The sequence below is a fragment of the Cavia porcellus genome, unplaced genomic scaffold, assembly GCF_034190915.1.
Source record: "Cavia porcellus strain 051 isolate PalLab524CR breed Dunkin Hartley unplaced genomic scaffold, mCavPor4.1 scaffold_26, whole genome shotgun sequence".
Lineage (NCBI taxonomy): Eukaryota > Metazoa > Chordata > Mammalia > Rodentia > Caviidae > Cavia > Cavia porcellus.
The window spans coordinates 41,442,976-41,460,751 of NW_026947509.1; the positions used below are offsets into that span (position 1 = coordinate 41,442,976).

At 40.3% G+C, this 17,776-nt stretch overlaps 1 protein-coding gene and 1 non-coding gene across 18 annotated transcripts in view; one reads left to right on the plus strand and one right to left on the minus strand.

Moving 5' to 3' along the window:
• Ica1l (islet cell autoantigen 1 like) overlaps positions 1-17,776 on the minus strand; it is a 129,513-nt gene that overhangs the window by 29,549 nt on the left and 82,188 nt on the right. For 13 of the 17 annotated variants that reach the window (XR_001202294.3, XR_010043494.1, XM_063237266.1 and 10 more), the window contains one exon: positions 13,567-13,644. Coding sequence is in view for 14 of the 17 variants with exons in the window: in XM_063237266.1 (XP_063093336.1) it covers positions 13,567-13,644 (78 nt within the window). In the remaining 3 variants the exon portion in view is untranslated. Of the gene's footprint in view, positions 1-574; positions 13,065-13,566; positions 13,670-17,776 lie in introns of those variants that run through there. The other 4 variants (XR_001202295.3, XM_063237272.1, XM_013157513.3 and 1 more) reach the window with 2 other exon arrangements.
• Positions 3,529-3,665, plus strand: LOC111758217 (small nucleolar RNA SNORA2/SNORA34 family). The gene has a single exon (XR_002792438.1). It is a non-coding gene; the product is annotated as a small nucleolar RNA SNORA2/SNORA34 family (small nucleolar RNA).

Consider the following 17,776-nt stretch of genomic DNA (forward strand, 5'->3'; position numbering starts at 1 on the left):
TGATCCATTTATAGACTTTATTAATTTTAGAAGCAAAAAGGCCAGTAACGGTGATTGGATCTATTTGTACCACCAGAACAAGCTGCCCAATGGGACAGGTATGCGTGTAAGCCATCAGTTCAAGCTGGTGGGAATGTGCTAATACAAGTAGTATGTGAGAGTCTAGCTTTTCCATGTCCTTGCAAACAAACAGAATTTTTTTTCTCATTTTAGCAGTGCAGTAATCCAAGCACTTGGGAGGCTGAGGCAGAAGGACTGCTGCAAGTTCAAGATTAGCTTGAACTACATAATGAAATTTTGTTTCAAAAAACAAACATTTCCTAAGTAATGAATAGGGGCACTTAATGAATATTTAAGTTATTAAAAATTTCAAAGCTTACTAAAACTTTCAGGGATGAGATTGTAGTAGAGTACTTGCCTAGTACACCAAAGGCCCTGGGTATGATTCCTCACAAGCAAATAAATAAAACAAACAAAACCTCTCAGGCTTTGTTTTATTCTAGCTTTTTGCTGATAAACCCACCCCCACCAAATCAGCCAAAGTGATTATAGGTTAGCAGCACCTTTTTCAATATTTCTGTTTTGTGTTTGCTAGAGTTTGGATCTTGACTCCTCCCCAAATGTCAGGGCCTGGTCTTTGGCCAATGCCATTACAGGCAGGCAGTGGAAACTTTAGGTGGGCCTCATGGAAGGAAGTCTTGAGCTTCCTGCCTCCTGAGTGTGGGGGTTACAGGTGTGTGCCATCACACCCAGACCAACACCTCCCTTTTCCCACTGCAATGGACTATGTAGCGATAAGCCCAGAAGCAACTGACCATCAACTAAAACATCTGAGACTGGGGCCAAAATAAACCTCTCTTTCTTTCATGTGGTTTATATCAGGTATTTGTTACAGTGATAGAAAGCTAACACAGAGTTCTTGTCTAAAATTTACTCATAGTTCTTTTTTTTTTTCAAGGCAGGGTCTTACTGTTTTGCCCAGATTGGTTTTGAAGACTGGGGCTCAAGCAGTTCTTTTGCCTCAGCCTCCTAAGTAGCTGGGATTACAGCACACATCATTGCTTAGTTTATACTGTAGTCTCTATTTTAAATGACTGAGCACAAATGTAGCTGACTTTTTGAAAAAACAAATTAAGTCATCTAAACCCTTGAGGGATAGCTGTATTCTGAATCTGCCAATGTGATTCTGTGGTTTGCTTGGGACTGATGGATTCTTTTTACCTTAAAGTGTTAGAAAATAGGATTTTAATGTGTACACTGATAGAATAAGTAATAATAAGTAAATAAGGGCCAGGTGTGGTGGCACACACCTGTAATCCTAGCACCCGGGAGGCTGAGGCAGGAGGATCATTTTGAGTTTGAGACTAGCTTGGGCTACAAAAAGTGAGCTCAAGGCCAGCCCAAACTGCATAGTGAGACCCTGTCTCAAAAAGACAAAAAACTCATAAACAAACATGACAAGGGGATGTTTTCTTGTAGTGAAGTGCCAACTCATAAATGCAGAGGGAAGCTGGTATGGTGGTGCTTGCCTACAATCCAAGCACTCTAGAAGGCTGTGGCAGGAGGACTGCCATTCAAGCCCAGCTCAAGCAGTTTAACAACTTAGTGTTACTATCTCAAAGTAAAAAAAATTAAAAGGTCTTGTGATGCAGCTTAGTGTGACATCCCTGTGCTCAACCCTCAGCACCACACACAAAAAAATGATGCCCCCAAAAAACAGGAAGTCATGATTCAGTGCTGGGATATAGGGTACTCACCTAGGATATGTGAGGCCCTAGGTTTGATTACCAACACCACAAAAGAAGAAGAATTATGAACTTTGGTTCATAAACTTAATTCTATGATTCTGGTCATAAACAAAATTGGACTAGAACCAAATCAAATTAAATGGTTGGAGGCACTGGGTATATAACTCAGCAGCATGGTGCCTGCCTGGCAAGCATGAGGACTTGAGTTTGCTTCCAGGCACAATGGTTATGTTCAGTGTGGACCTTATGGGGAAATTATTTGGTTCTCATCCAATTTGGTTTGCAATCCTGTGGAAAGAATGATGTTTTTGAACCACCCTAACACTATACTAAATGTTTTATGGAACAACTATCAGTGAATATTAAATTAATAGGAAAGGCGGGCCAGGAAGAGAACCAAAAAGCCAGAACCCTTCTGAGAGCCAGCTGACACATGGGCTGGAAGACAAGAGCCAAGCAACTGGCTATAAGCAACCAGCTGATTCAGAGGAACACAGGCAGAGATGATAGCTACTGAAGTAAAAAAGCAACTTAATGCCTGTATTGTTTGATTGACTTTGCAGGCCTAAAGTTGAGCATCTATTTAGAGGATAATGCAATATAGCAACTATGGGGGATTTTTTCTGTCTTGTTTTTGAAATCCAATACTGTTCTCATTGTTTTGAATTTGTGTGCAAGAATAAATTTACTCTTACAGAACAATCCATTTTTTTTAAAGGAATCTGGTTTTGACAACATAACCACAATATCACATGTCTGCTCCAAGCTGGCTAAACAGGCAAAGAAACAGGAAAAAGTCCTTTAGCAAAGAAGACAGACATCCACAGAGCAGGTGATGGCCTCTAAGTTAGATTCAAAGTTCAGAGACTTACTAGTGGGTGATATAAATAAGACTAAATTCCTGATGGAAAGGCAGCATTTCATATTTGAGAGAAAGAAAACATCTAAAATACTGAGGATATTGAAAGCTTACCATTAAAGAAAAGAAGTACATGAACTGAGCAGCAAATTAGACAAAGCTCAGGTATTTGTTACAGTGATAGAAAAAGTACAATGGGGGCCAAGTTAAGAAATTATCCCAGAATGTGTTCCAAAATTACAAGGTCATAGGATGTATGGAAGGAGCAGCATGCAATAGAGATAACAGATGGAGATCACAATGTCCAGGTAGAAGTTCTAAAAGGAGGACTGTCATGGTTTATGTCTGTGGCCCCCAGGCCTCATGCATTTGCATTGTGCATTTGTGACTGGTTCATTGTCTAAGTGCTTGGATTGATGGTGTCAGTGCTACCTCTAGCTAGGGGTGGAGCCAGTATATAATGTAATGGCAGGAAGAAGGTGTGTCTTGCTCTCTTGCTGGTTTCTGCCTTGCTGTTTGCAGCTGCCAAGAACTGTGGCCCCGCCATGCCACCCTGCCTTGAAGCCAACTGAGGACTGAAACCTCCAAAAACTGTAAGAAATAAACTTTTCCTTTCTCAACTTTGGGCATGAGAAGTCTGAGAAGTTAAAGAATAAAGGGAAAACTCTGAAAAGAAAAATCACCAACAGATACAGGGACCTTTCTGACCTTAGCTGCAGATTTCTCATCAGCAATACTGGAAGCAAGCAAGAGAGTCACGCCTTCAACATTCAGGGAGAAAATGGTTTTGAACCTAAATTTCTGTACAAGGTTGAACTGGCATTGTGATACTAACATAAAGACATTTTCAGACCTGCAAAACCTCGGAAAATGTATGAGCCAAAAGGCCTTTATGAAAAATTTACTGAAAGATATTCTCCACTGGCCCTGAATCAAGGCTGGCAGCCTCCTGACACTGTTGGTTTCAAGCAGGAGCCTAAAAAGATGTCTTTCTATGATTTGTTGCCCATTTCATAACTTGAGCAATGAAACAGTTAATTCATTAGAAAGAAACAGCGTGAAGCAACCCTTCTCCATCCTACCCCTACCTCCTGTGAGCAGCTGTGAGCATGGTAGTCTGCAGTGGCCCAGGACAGGAGCCTCCAGCTTTTACTGGGACCTGTGCCATGCTGGGACCTGGAGCACTGAGAAACCAACCAACCCCTCCTCCTCTGGTGAGCAGTTGTGAGCATGGCAGGCTGCGGAGACCCAGGACAGGAGCCACCAGTGTTTACTGGGACCCGTGCCATGCTGGGACCTGGAGTGCTGGGAAACCAAGCAACCCCTCCCTGCCTGGTGAGCGGCTATGAGTGTGGCAGGCTCCAGTGGCCCAGGATGGGAGCCACCAATGTTTACTGGGACCCATGTTGGAATCTGGAGCGCTGGGAAACCAAGCAACCCCTCCTCCCCTGCCTGTTTTGTTTTGAACTTCAATATACGTGAAAGTATGGACAGCTATTTTGAAGAGAATGAGAGATTCTATGACAGCCATTAATGACTTCTGTATTGTCTGGTTTTGAAGACCTAAAGCGCCTTCCTCATTCAGTTCGGATCAGTTTTATATTATGTTGTTTTGTATGAATTCTTTGTATGCGAAGATATGGACAACTATTTGGAAGAAAATGAGGCAATATGATTGATAGTGAAGATCTCTGATCATCTAGCTTTGAAATTTGTATCTCTTACATTTCTTTCTTATGTTGTATTTTGTTCTGTTTTGTTGTGTTTAATTTTACTGCCTTTAAAATAAAAATAAAAAAATTTTAAAAAGAGAAAGATATTCTCCCACAAAATGGGAACACACATCAAGAAAGAAGACACCATAAAATACAAAGAAAAGTGGATAAACCTCTAAAAACCTCAGCACATAAAGCCACATCAAGAAATGGCTTGAATTTCTTGTTTATTAGAGGTGAAAGTTGCTAGGCCAGAAAGGAGGAGCTCTGTTTCTTCACAATGGAAGGGAAAAGGAAGCCCCAAGATGGAGTGGCAGGCAGCCATATGGCAAGTGAAGGGAGAAAGAACTCAGGGCTGAAGGAGAAAGATGGTACAGGAGGAGAAATCTCAGGGGTGAAAGAAGAGCTGGAAGACAAGGGGAAAGAAAACAGAGATAGAGGGGAGGCAAGAGGAAAAAAAAACCCTCAGGAATGGAAGAGGAAGAGGAGGAAGAGGAGGAAAGCAGCCAGAGGAAAAAAGAAACCCAAACACAGAGGAAGAAAAGGCTCGGTGTTACATGAGGAAACTGCTTGCGGTGATTTGGTTAGGGACTGAGAACAGAATGCTTTGGAAAAGGAGGAAACAGTTCTGCCCGGAGGTCAAGGAACTGTGATGCCCTGTATGACTCTGTATTTTACTTCTCTTTCAGAATGATTGGAGAGAAGTTCTAAACTTCTCTCCAGCACAAACTTTTAGTAAATCTTTCATAAAGGCCTTTTGGCTGGTACATTTTATGAAGTTTTCAGGCCTGACAATTTTTTATTTCACTATCACAATGCTAGTTCAACCTTGTACAGAAATTTAGGTTCAAAGCCATGAGCACAAAAGACATTCATGTACAATATGAGTGCTCCATCAGGAATCAAAATTTTTAAGGAAAATTTAAGAGGGACACAAGACCCTGCAAATAGAAGACCTGATGTCCCAAGAAGCCAACTTCATCTATGATATAGAAGGAAACTTTAGAAGAGTGGCCAACATTTTCAGAAAGATACAAGAAGAGATTGGAAATGTAAAGAAATACCATCCAGTCTTCTCTGAAATTAAACATCCAGTAGACAATATGCACTGTAGAACAGGTATACTCAAGGAAAGAATGAGCAATCTAGAAGATCAAATGGATGAGTTATCTAAGACTGCAATGACTGAGTAGCTAATGAACAGAGAAAAACCTCAAGTCAGAGAAGATAGGTGCACATCCAACATCTGTTTGATACGAGTCCCATAAAAAGATTTTAAAAAGAGCAGAACTGAGGATTAAAGAAATAACTGAAGAAAACTTTTCAGAGCTAAAGGATTCAATTCTTTTTTTTTTTTTTTTTGTCTTTTTATTGGTACCAGGGATCGAACTCACGACTGCCTGCTTGCGAGGCAGGTGCTTATGCCGCTGAGCTAAATCCCCAGCCCCAGGATTCAATTCTTGAGGTTGTCTGTGTCCACTGAATCCTCCACTTACTCCTATACACATCTTGGTGACATTCTGTAGTTTCAGTGAGAAGGCTTCCCCAGAGAGAAGAGAAATACCTAACGAGGAACAGAAACCTGGCTGAAGCAAGACCTTTCACATACGGTGCTAGAAGTCAATGGATGATAACATAACAGCCACAGGGTTATGGTAAAGAGCTTTCAATCTCAAATCCTGTATCTGGCCAAACTGACATTCGACCTATCCAGGTCAAACTCCTGGGGGTGGGGGTGTCTAAAAAACTTAGTACAACTGCTAAAATCCTAGATCTAGTTTTTACTCCTCCTGTCAATAGATGGGAACAACCTCTTCTATTCCAAGTCCCCACTCAGATGTCTTCTTAACCATCAGGATGAGTTCCACACTAAGACCTACCTAGAGATCACTTTTTATTTCTGTGTAGTAACAAATGGTCTATGCATCCACCTGGGGAAACTGAGACATGGCCACCCCTTGACAGCCTGCAATATAATGCCATATCTCAACTACATCTGTACTCTACAGAGCAAGACAAATGGTTAGAGGCCTGATCTGTAGCCTAGAAGTTGTCATCTCAGGAGCAGATGTTGGTGAGGCTCCCTCCTGCCAGTGTCTTCCAACTGACTACCTCCTCAGCAACCGGCTTAGTCAGTAATCACACGAGACAAAGGCCATCTCCTGAGTCCTCCCATACTTGGTCTGGCCTACTTCCATAGGGCCTTAGACTCAGGGAACCCTACATCTGAGCCTGCCACTGCTCTATCCCCTTCAAGGTGTAGCAGGCACCAAAGGCAGTCTGTATGCTAGTTCCTTTGTCAGTCAGGAGAAACTGGGGAGATTTTCTAAGGATCCTGAAAAGGTTCCCGATGGTTTCCAAATCCTAATGATGGCTTTTGATCTGACATCCAGTTTATCCTCACATCTTACTGCACAGCAGTAGAAAGGAAAAGGATTATAAAAGTTGCAAAACAGGTCAACGATGAAGTCTTTCCAGCTTCACTGTCTGATAATCAGCTAACTGTGGTATTATTATTTGGATCCCAGGAAGGGCTCAATGGAATTACAACACTGGGAGTAGAGAAGCTAGGAAAAGTTATACATCAAGGCCATGTTAGCAGGTACACAACAAGAGTTGCCCAATCTCGAACTTTCAGGAGAACATGGTGGACAGATAGCAGCAGCTACCGAGGCTCTCTGCGAGACCCAGCTTAGAATCCAGGAATGGTGTGGAGTGAGGAATCCTAAGCAAAAGGAGATATACCCTGCTGACCCAAGAACGAACTGGGCTGAGAGAAACCAACTGGTAATGCAATCCTGGTGCTATAACAGGAACAGATAAAGCCTCAGCGTGGAAGCTCGAGCCCGCACTATTGGAAGCCGCAATTTGGGTTTCCTGCCACTGCTGCTGCATCTGAATTGGCTCAGCAGGGAGAGAGAAGCGTGAAAGCTCTGAGAACAGGAATTGGTGCATCAACCTGCGGTGAGTGAGAGAAACTGTGACTCTTCCACCGTCTAGGAGGCTCCCACAGAGGATATTCTGGGACCGGGCAGACTTGCTGGAACAGGGTGCTGTAGTGACTTCAGTCACATATCCCCCTCTCAAGCGGGATTGGTGAGCAGTGCCTAGCCTACATGATGCTGCTGACTGAGACCCAGTAGGCTAGCACAACCCAGGTCCCAGCGCCTGGAGGAGCACCCTAGTGGTGAAGCCTTCAGTAGGTTGACCTGGAGGGGCAGGCCCCGCATAGGCTGCCCGTTCCATAACTCCCTGATGTGCTGCGGTGGGTGGGAACACCTAGCTGGCTCAATTCAATCAGACTGTGGCCGACAGGGAAGGAAGCTGGGCCTCCTATATACGCTTGCATATATAAGGAACAAAGAATATGGGAAGAGGGAGCAACAAGAAAGGCTCCTCGGCCCCCAATCCTGAGAAACAGGCAATAGCAAACATGGCACCAATAGACATAAAGTACTATCTCCAGAGCCTCATAGACAAGTTCAGGAATGAAGTTATTAATGACTTGAAGCAAGACCTAAGCAGAATAGTTAGAGAAATGCTAAGCACCACCCAAGAAAAAGCAGATGGTGGAATGGAAGAACAGAAAAAGAGGGAAGAATTGTTTGATGGAGAAAATAGAGAAAACATAGAATACATGAAGCAGGTTCAAAGAGATTACCAGGAAACTAAAAACTCTATTGAAAACTGGCATAACAGCTTGAAAGAAACTAAGGATAGATTATCTGAACTGGAGGGCAGATTTGTAATATGGGAGGATGAAATGAAAAACTTCTTAAAAATAACAAAGAAACAAACAGCAATAATACAAAGACTAGAAGATGATAAGAGGATCTATAACTTAAGAATTAAGAACATAAAAGAAGAGGTAGGGACACAAACAAATGAGCTACAAAAGCTACTCACAGAAATGATTCAGGAGAATTTTCCTAATTTAGCAAAAGGTAAAGATACTCAGATGTATGAAGCATATAGGACCCTAGCCACCTATAACCCAAACAGAGCTACACCCATAATAATCAAAATGCCAGAAATCCAATATAAGAACAGAATATTAAAAGCCATCAGAGACAAGAAACAGATCACTTACAAGGGAACACCCATCAGAATTACAGCAGACTTCTCGGCACAAACCATCAAATCACGAAGAGCATGGGGAGAAATAATTCAAGCTATGAAAGATAATAACCTCCAGCCAAGATTGATATATCCTGCACAACTATCCCTAGAAATTGATGGAAAAACAAGGTGCTTTCAGGATAAAGAGGAACTAGGGGAATATGCAACCACCAATTCAACTCTACAGACAATACTGCAGGATATTCTAAAAAAGAAAAATATGAAGAATCCAGAAATAGTGGCAGAGAGGCCACAATGAATGGAGCAGAAAACAAAATGAAGAAGATAAACTGACAACTAATGATAGAAAAAAGAGCTCAACAGAAATGAGGCAGAGAACATTGGATGATAGGAACAGCTATTTTGGGGAAAACGACGTCATAATAGGTAATGCTGATTTAGTATCATCTTGTTTTGAAGTCCCATCAAGCTTTTGTTCTTCTGTCTCCATAGGTCTTAACATGTTGTATCTTATTGGATTTTATTATATGTGATAGTATAAACAAAAACTTTTATAGACAAGGAGATTATACAGAAACCATTGTTCATTTTCTGTTAGTTGATTCTAAATACCCTGTAATACTGTCATTCTCTTGAATGGTTTTACATTGTTTTGATATATTTGATGCTACAGTATACGAAGTTATACTCAAAGATTTCAAGTAAAGAGACAATATGGTAACTACTTTTATGTTGGGATTATCTTGTGGTGAAACACTATTTTGCTTAAATGGTTATGTTTTGATCTGCGCTGTTTTATTGTTATGCCCTCTTTTATCTCAATTTCCAGTTTATTATTTACTTTTTAATTTTTATCCTTTTAATTAAGGGAAAAATAAATAAAAAATAGCAGGATATATTATAGTAACCCACTTTGATTTTCTATTAACTTGATTTGAAGCCCTGTATTGCTCTCACCATCTTGTTTTGACTGATGTTCCTCTATTCTGTTTTGCTTGATAGTACCAGGTTCGAAAGTTAAGGCAACAACTGTGAAGATAGTGGGATTCATTATGACGCCCATTCTGGTTGACTATTATCTATTCTTGAAGACCTGTAATGTCTCCAATGTTTTGGTTTTGTTGGTTTCGTTCTTTACTGTTTTGTTCAATTTTATTATAACTGATGATATAGGCAATTCTATTTGAGATAGCGGGAGGCATTATGGTAACCATTGTTGATCATCTTGTTTTATGTTTTTACATTATCTATTACTTTTAAGTAAACCAACTCTGTTCTGTTATGTCACATTTGGTTTTACTCTCTTCCAAAAAAAGTAATAAGAACTGTGAGAGCAATAAAACCCAAAATGTACAAAAGAGAGGGAAAGAAAGTGCTCTAAATGATATAACTGCATGTATATTTAAGTGTATAAGATAGACAAATGATATTACTGAGTTTTGTTGGATCATTGAACAGAACTGTTTACAGTCTCACTGTTTGAATGTCTTTATATTCTTTAATTTTGTAACTTGAACAAATATTTCTAAGATGACAATATGTAATCCATTAACTAGTGATTTCCTACTGTTTATTTTTTTTCTGAAATTCTGTATAACTTGTACCCTTTTTCTGCTTTTTTTTTCTTTTTCTCCTTAAATAAAATTAAAAAAAAAAAAAGAGTTGCCCAATCTCATGAACTGTGTTAAGCTCACATCTGTTAGGGGCCCAGTGAGAAGCCAGTTGCTTTTCAGCTTCAGCCTGAAGAGGCCTTCTGTGAATATACTACTTTAGACTGAGTCTAGAGGTTAGATTACCCTAAGGCACTATTTTATTAGTCAGCTCCAGAGATAAGGCAAAGGCTCCAAAACTCTCAACTGTGCCCATGAGATGAAATAAGCCAACTGGCTGATGCAGCCTATTCAGTGCTCAGTAACTGTGATGGCACAGAAGGCAAACGAGGACTGGATAAAGAACTGAGGGTGAAGACCATGCTCGCTCTGCCCGATAAGGCACATGACAAAACACACAACTCAGAGGAAGCTGAGGAATCCCAAAGAATGATGGTAACCAGTCAGAGTGCTTCAAGTGCAAGGATTAATCTCAGAACCCACCCAGCCTGAGCTATGCCCATAAGAACCTGTGAGAAGACCCCTCACCTGGAAGACAGACTACTCTTATCCCCAGAGAGGGACACAGTCACTCCTCACCATGGTGGTGGCCTTGGAAAGAAGGTCCAGACAGTGAGTGCAGATGGTGCCCAAGGCAGCCTCCAAGGCTCCTGCAGGGGAGCATCATGATTACCCTGCAGGAGCCTGGCGTAGCTGCACAAGCAGCAGGCAAACAGGCTGCACAGCTCCGTGCAATGTATTCAGTTCTAGTTTCCTCTCAGCATGAGCTTTCATCCCATTCCAAAGGTGTTAGGGGCCTCAAAGGAGTTAACCTCTGCTCATGCATGTCTTTGCTGACTCAGATGTTCCCTGAGCGTATCTTCCCATGATCCTAAATAAATATAGCTGCTTTTCATTTACCATTTACCATTGGATTGTATACTTTGCAATTCTTATTTGCTGTACCTAAGAGCCTGGAATGTATCCACTGGATCCATGCCACAATATTCATACAGTTAGACATAGCAGAGCTGACTGAATCACTCCAGAGCACTCAGGAGGCTGAGGCAGGAGGATTGCAGTGAGTTTGAGAGCGGTGCAGGCTACAAGGCCAGTCTGAGTTACACAATGAGACCATTTTACAACAATAAACAAATAAACAGAACATAAAGTAAATATGGGGATATCTGCAGAAATACAGTTACCAAGCACAGTACCACTTTGGGAACGTTAGTGAAGAACAGATAGGAATACATGGTAAACTATGTAGCCTTTCTGTAAATCTGAAGTTATTTCAAAATGTGAAAGTATTGTACCACAAGAATATAGAAATTAGCCTTAAAGGGTTCTCACAAGCCAATCTGGGAGCACCAAAATTGATTAGGTACAGTAGTGGCTATAAACCATTGAAAACATACAAATTTATACTGATCATAGATGATAAAAAGAGTGATCATAGATGATAAAAAGACCCTCTCTTTGGAGGGTCTTTGGATGGAGTAATTGTACTTCAATAAGGCTATTTTAAAAATGTGATCCACAGATTATGGATAATCAAGTGCAGTTTATCAATCTCAGTAAGTGGAATGTTAGTCAGCCTAAGGAAGGAAATCCTGTCACACGCTACAGAACAAATGAAACTGGGGTACACTGCGCTCTATGAACTGCCTTGTCACCACAGAAGTATCACTGGGTATCTAAAGTCATGAATCTAATCAGAGACTAAAAGACTATATGAGGTGTAAGGCTCGAATGGGACCTGACTCTCCCAGCCCACAGTCTGCCTGCCAGCAGCAGGGAACTTAGCCCAGCACCAAGGCCATCCTAGGTGAGTGCAGGATGTCATAAAGGGGGTGAGACAGGACCAGGAATTCTGCAGGCCCTAGGACATCTAGGGACACCTGAAAGTTTACACTGGACCTTCCAGGACTCTGTCCATTGAGGTGCAAGACAGCCACAGAACTCTGAGCACATGTTAATTCAAATCTCCCCACTTAAGGTCCTCTGCCTTCTCTCCACCATGGTGAGGAGTGACTGTGTCCCACCATGGTGAGGAGTGACTGTGTCCCTCTCTGGGGATAAGAGCAGTCAGAGGGACACATTTCTCTTTGTTCCCTACAGCAGGTCTTTTTGCTGTCTGCCTACACTCAGGCACAATAAATTCCACACTGTGTTGTCTGTACACAAGCCTGGTGGTCACTGCTGGTTCCCTCTTGCCCTGTGTGTTACACAAAGTAAAATACCAGTTACCAGGAAGTTAAGGGAAGTTATTTTTTTTATTTTTTATTTTTTTGCCTTTTTCATTTTTATTGGTACCGGGGATTGAACTCATGACCGCCTGCTTGTAAGGCAGGTGCTTATGCCGCTGAGCTAAATCCCCAGCCCCTGGGAAGTTATTATTAGTTGGTACAGAGTATCCGATTTACAAGATGAAAAGTTCTGTTTCATAGAAACATGAACATGTATGTGGTATTACAAAATATAACTTTAGTTTTGTTTTGTTTTTGAGACAAGGTCTCACTTTGTAGCAAAGAGTGGAATTGAACTCACTATGTAACTCAGACTAGCCTTAAACTTTGGGCATCCTCCTGCCTCAGCTTCTCAAGTGCTAGAGTAACAGGCTTGTGTCACTATGCCTGGTTCAAAACAAAACCTCAAAAGAAATTTTTTTCCAATAGACAATAGTGGCTACTCCAGACATCCTCATGCCTGGGGCAGAAATGGCTCCCACTTCTTAGCCCAAAGGAAAGGACAGAATGTGCAGATGCTATCATCAGGTCAAACCCAATTTCATTCCCTTTGGCAAGGGAGAGAGAGGGCTAATGGAACTGGCCTAAAAAAACCTGTTGTTCCACTGTGTTCTCTCCCACACTACTCCTATAAAAAACCCTGGCCCACTGTTATGGTTCGTAACTAGATGCCCCAAAGCTTCATTCAGTCCTGGCAGAGGTGGCTGAATCCAGAGTGTGTGATCAGTTCACTGATTGCTTTTTTTTTCTTAATTTTATTTAAAAGGAAAAAGAGAAAAACACAAAACAAAACAAAGCGGTGTAAGGGTACAAATAATACAGAACTACAAAAAAAAAAAAAAAAACAGTAAGAAATCACCAGTTAATAGATTACACATTATCATCTTAGAGATAGCTTCTCAACACTGATTGGTTTGGCACTGCCATAATCCCAACAGCCTGGACAGAGTATAGAAGAGGCAGACGGATGCTGTTAAATTCACTCATTGCTTTTGGTGATTTGCCCACCATAAAAAGCTGCCCCTCTGCCATGCCTCCCTGCCTTGGAGCCAGCTGATTATGGACTGAAACCTCCACAAACTGTGAGCTAAATAACCCTTTGTCTCAGCAATGAGAGAATAGTAACTGAGTCACCACCTGTATACAATGAGCTGGTGATTAGAGGCAAACGGACTCCTTCATCTTCTCAGAGCTAACCTGAATACATCCTTTCTTTTTATCCAAATACAAGACAACCTTTGACTGGATCAGCGGTGAGCAGACAACGCAAGAGTATGAAGCTAAGTGGTGGGTAACAGTAACATAGGAAAGAAATTAAGAACTTACATCTTGTTAGCTTCTTTGGACTCTCTAAAGGCACTGGCAGGTTATCGCTGTGTTCCAATCCCTTTTGAGGAATCCAGCCTGAGGGTAGGGAAGAAAGAAATATCTATTGTTAATGAAGCAAGAAGTAGCATCAGGAAAACAAGAAACAAGAAAAGATTATCTTAAACAGGTATAAGTACTCCAGTCTTTGTATGAGGATACAATTTTGTAGTATAAAGGTAGAAAAGACTGCCAATTTATTCACAGTTATGTATTTTAATCATCCAAGTGATTTATTTCAAAGTGATTTTGAAACAAATATACAGTTAAGTAGAAACTGCAAATGCAGGTCTGCTCTGAAAAGTTCTAAGCAATCAGGAAGAGAAGGCCTGAGAATTAGAATTTTGAAACATATATTTATACCTTTGCACTCAGTAAATGCATTCCTAGAAATTTATCATAAGGAAATAATTTAATGAAAAGAAAAATACATGCATGGTTATAGCACTCTCAGTAACAGTGAATAAGCAGAAATAGTAAGGAGGGAATTAAGCAGGCTGTGGCTTACACTGATGAAATGCCACGTAATTTAAAAATGGCATTATGAAGACTATCATCACAGGGGAGCATCTGCTACAACACAAAAGGACATAAAGGAAGAATTCACATTCTCCTGATCACTTGTCTGTACAGTAGAGGTGGTTCGAAGGTCAAGGACGATGGTGAGTACAGCTGGAACATCCCCTCCAAGACTTCCGTTGAAATGTGACACTATGAACAAGGTGACCTCTTAGAGGCAGCTGAATGGACTAATGAGGACAGGTTCCAAACTGCTCCTGGCCAATTCCCCACTGAAACCAATGGGAAGGTCAGCCTGAGGGGGAGCTGGATTCCTTTGCAGAGACCAATTCTCTGTGTAGAACTAGTGAAAGCTGGGACAGCAACTGCAAGACCCTGGCTGGGGCTACTCCCCAGTAAGTTCTCAGAGACCCCAGAGAAAGCTGAGTCTCACCAGCTTGACGGCATCCAGCACAGAAGTCTCCACTTACCTTTCACCTACATTCACCTCATCATACATGAAGTGAGGGCAAAATCTCTCAGTGTTCTTCAGATAACCCCTTTCCCAAAATGACCCTGGACAACTCCATCAAAGCCCTTGCTTAAGCCTCCATTAAAAGAGTTGGGCTACAGGTTTGGACTTTTCTCTGTCCACTAGTGTGACTCCTCCCTCCTCCCCCGCCTTCAGATGTTTCTTGATTAGCCTGGAACGCGTCAGAGTCTTGGTACATTGGCCCTCATCCTAACTTTCATAGAATCAATATCTAACAAATAACCCACAAAGGTCAAAGTTAAGGGCGAGTTCCCCCAGGAACTCCCTGAAAGCTGGCAGTGCTCAGGCAGGGACTTAGTTGCACAACTCACTCAGCCTTCCTTTAGAGCCTGCAGCAGGTGGCGAGGACGGCTACTTCTCTAAACAAGAGTCCACTCAGTACCATCACTCTCTCTGTGGAGATCAGGCTAAGGGAATATCCTTTCAAGGGTTCCTATTGCTCCTGGGAGACCTCAACAATTTATTCTCTCCAAAGCCACTGATCCACCCTGAGGATCAGGGTCTGGGCACCCTAAAGGGATGCTGTGTTGGCACAGAGTGTGGCTCTGTCCACCTGCCACACAGAGGAGGGATCTACAGTCTTGCTGTCACAGGCAGAGAGATGAAGAAGAGGTAACAAAGGATATAGGGTGGTGGCACATTTATCTTCAAATCTGTTTTATAAAAAACCCACTAAAACTCAAAAGGAGACTTCCTGCTATTTCCCCTGTCTGTTATTGCTGTCTGCATGCAAAAGGAGTTTACTATAGTTCTCTAATCCAGAGGAACAGCAGTCAGAAGAGAACTACAGTCCAAAGTGAGATAAATGTCAGTCTAGTCCATCTTCAGGCAGTTTTTGTTTTCACAGTATACAGGGGTTTTTCTTTCTCATTGTCTGTCTCTTTGTCTCTGTCTCTTATTTTTTTTTCTAGTTTTTTTTCCAAATCTATTTTATTTCAAGAATAAAAAAAGAAGAAAAACTACAATAAAATTTCAAAACACGTCAATGAGGAGGCAACAACTGTACATTTTGTCTCTTATTGGCTTTATCTTATTACAAGAGATATCAGTGCTACTTTACACCTAAAAAGTTCTAACTATTTGTAATTACAAATCTATAACAGATTATTACAATTCAACTTGGTTATACATCTAAGAATGTACTCTGACTTAAAAATAATTGTTGTGTGTGTTCTGTTTTTGGCTTGTTCATTTAAATGGACTGAGATTTCTACAATTGTTTGTTAAAGCTTTTTGAGCACATACCAATTTTGTTTTTTTTTTTAATTTTTGCTCTCGTAAACTTCTGGCTCTCTTGACCTTCGATAAACAACTGATTAACTGGGTTTTTAGAAAAAGCAAAATTTACTAAAACATTACAGGATGAGACGTAATGTGGGCTACAGACTTACAAATGAGTCTTACAAATAAAAGCCTTAAAATTGGGTAACAAAAACTTATACATGATTTAAACTAATGTATATGTTGCTCTATGACAATTTTCAGATACCTGTTTTACTTAAATTGGCTTATCAATAAGTAAGAACTCATAATATTAGCCCAAATATCTTTTTGTTTTTTGTTTTGTTTCTTTTGGTCCACACAGCTTAACAGCGGGCTAGTTTAAATCAGTTTAAAAATAAAAATCTTTAAATTTGGTGACATTTTTCCCATCCAAGTTGTTTGCCAATCAGAATAATTTCAAGAGTTGATTTTATAAAAGTGTTTATTGTTGTCTATCTACAGTGATTTAACAGTTTTTTTCTTGGGGCTGGGGGTTTAGCTCAGTGGCATAAGCACCTGCCTTGCAAGCAGGCAGTCATGAGTTCGATCCCTGGTACCGATAAAAAGGAAAAAGACAAAAAAAAAAAAAAAAAGAGTTTTTTTCTTGGTCAAAGAATGATAAAGAATGAATATACATATAACTTTAAGAGATGTTAGGGGCCAGGGGATTTAGCGCAGTGGCACAAGTGCCCGTCTGGCAAGTGCAAGGTCATGAGTTCAATCCCCAGCACCAAAAACAAACAAACAAACAAAGAAACAACAACAGTAAACCTTTAAAAGATGTTAACTGTTACAGTTTACTTCCCATAAGACATCTAAAATAATTATTAAGTAGAGGCCCCCTTGGTTTGGAGAAACTACTGGACAAGACTCTTCTCTGAGGGTAAAAAAGCAGCTGCATGAATCAATTTTAGTTTTGTCCATTGATAAGATTTCCTGGATTTTGTTTCCAAAGTTTTTTTAAAAAAATTTTTTTTACTTTATTTGTTAATATTAAGAAGAAAAAGTAAAACAAATTTTCACAACAAAATAATGAAAAAGTAACAATTGTTGATAAATTATACATCATTATCTTTAGTCACTCAAGTACAAAATATGGGCATAAAAATTTCTTCAATCAATATTAGCACAACCTTTCCTATTCAGTGAACTAAGTGACACTAATGGTATAACTAACTTGCATTTTTTTCTTTTCCCTTCTATCTTTTCTCTTTTCCCCTATCTTAGTTTCTTCTTTTTATTGAACAGTTTCCTCCCATTTCACAGTGACTATTGTAAATTTTGAACCTTATGGTTGCACATATGTCACTGTGGTGTGATGTTTTTCAATCCTTCTGGGAAGATACACAGAAGGGGAATACCTGGGTTGAATGGGACCTCTAATCCTAATTTTTTGAGGAATCTCCACACTGATTTCCACAGTGTTTGTACTAGTCTACTCTCTAACCAACAGTTGTAAAGGGTTTCTTTTTCCCTACAGACCCAGTAGCATTTTTTATTGGTTGATATTTTTTTTAATTAAATAATTTTTTAATGAATAAGGGAGAGGATGAGATAAAAGGGGGCATAACAACATAACAATACAGGTTAAAGCATGACACTTTCAGCAACCTAGTGCTTCACCACCAAATAACCCGACTTAATAGTAGTTACCATAGTGTCTTTTTCTTTGAAATATTTGAATATAACTTCATATGCTATAGCATCAAACATATCAAGACTGTGTAACACCATTCAAGTGGATGAAAGCATTGTAGAGTATTTAGAAACAGCTAACAGAAAAAAATGATCAATGGTTTCAATATTATCTCTTTGCCTATAACAATTTTGTTTATACTACCACATACGATAAAATCC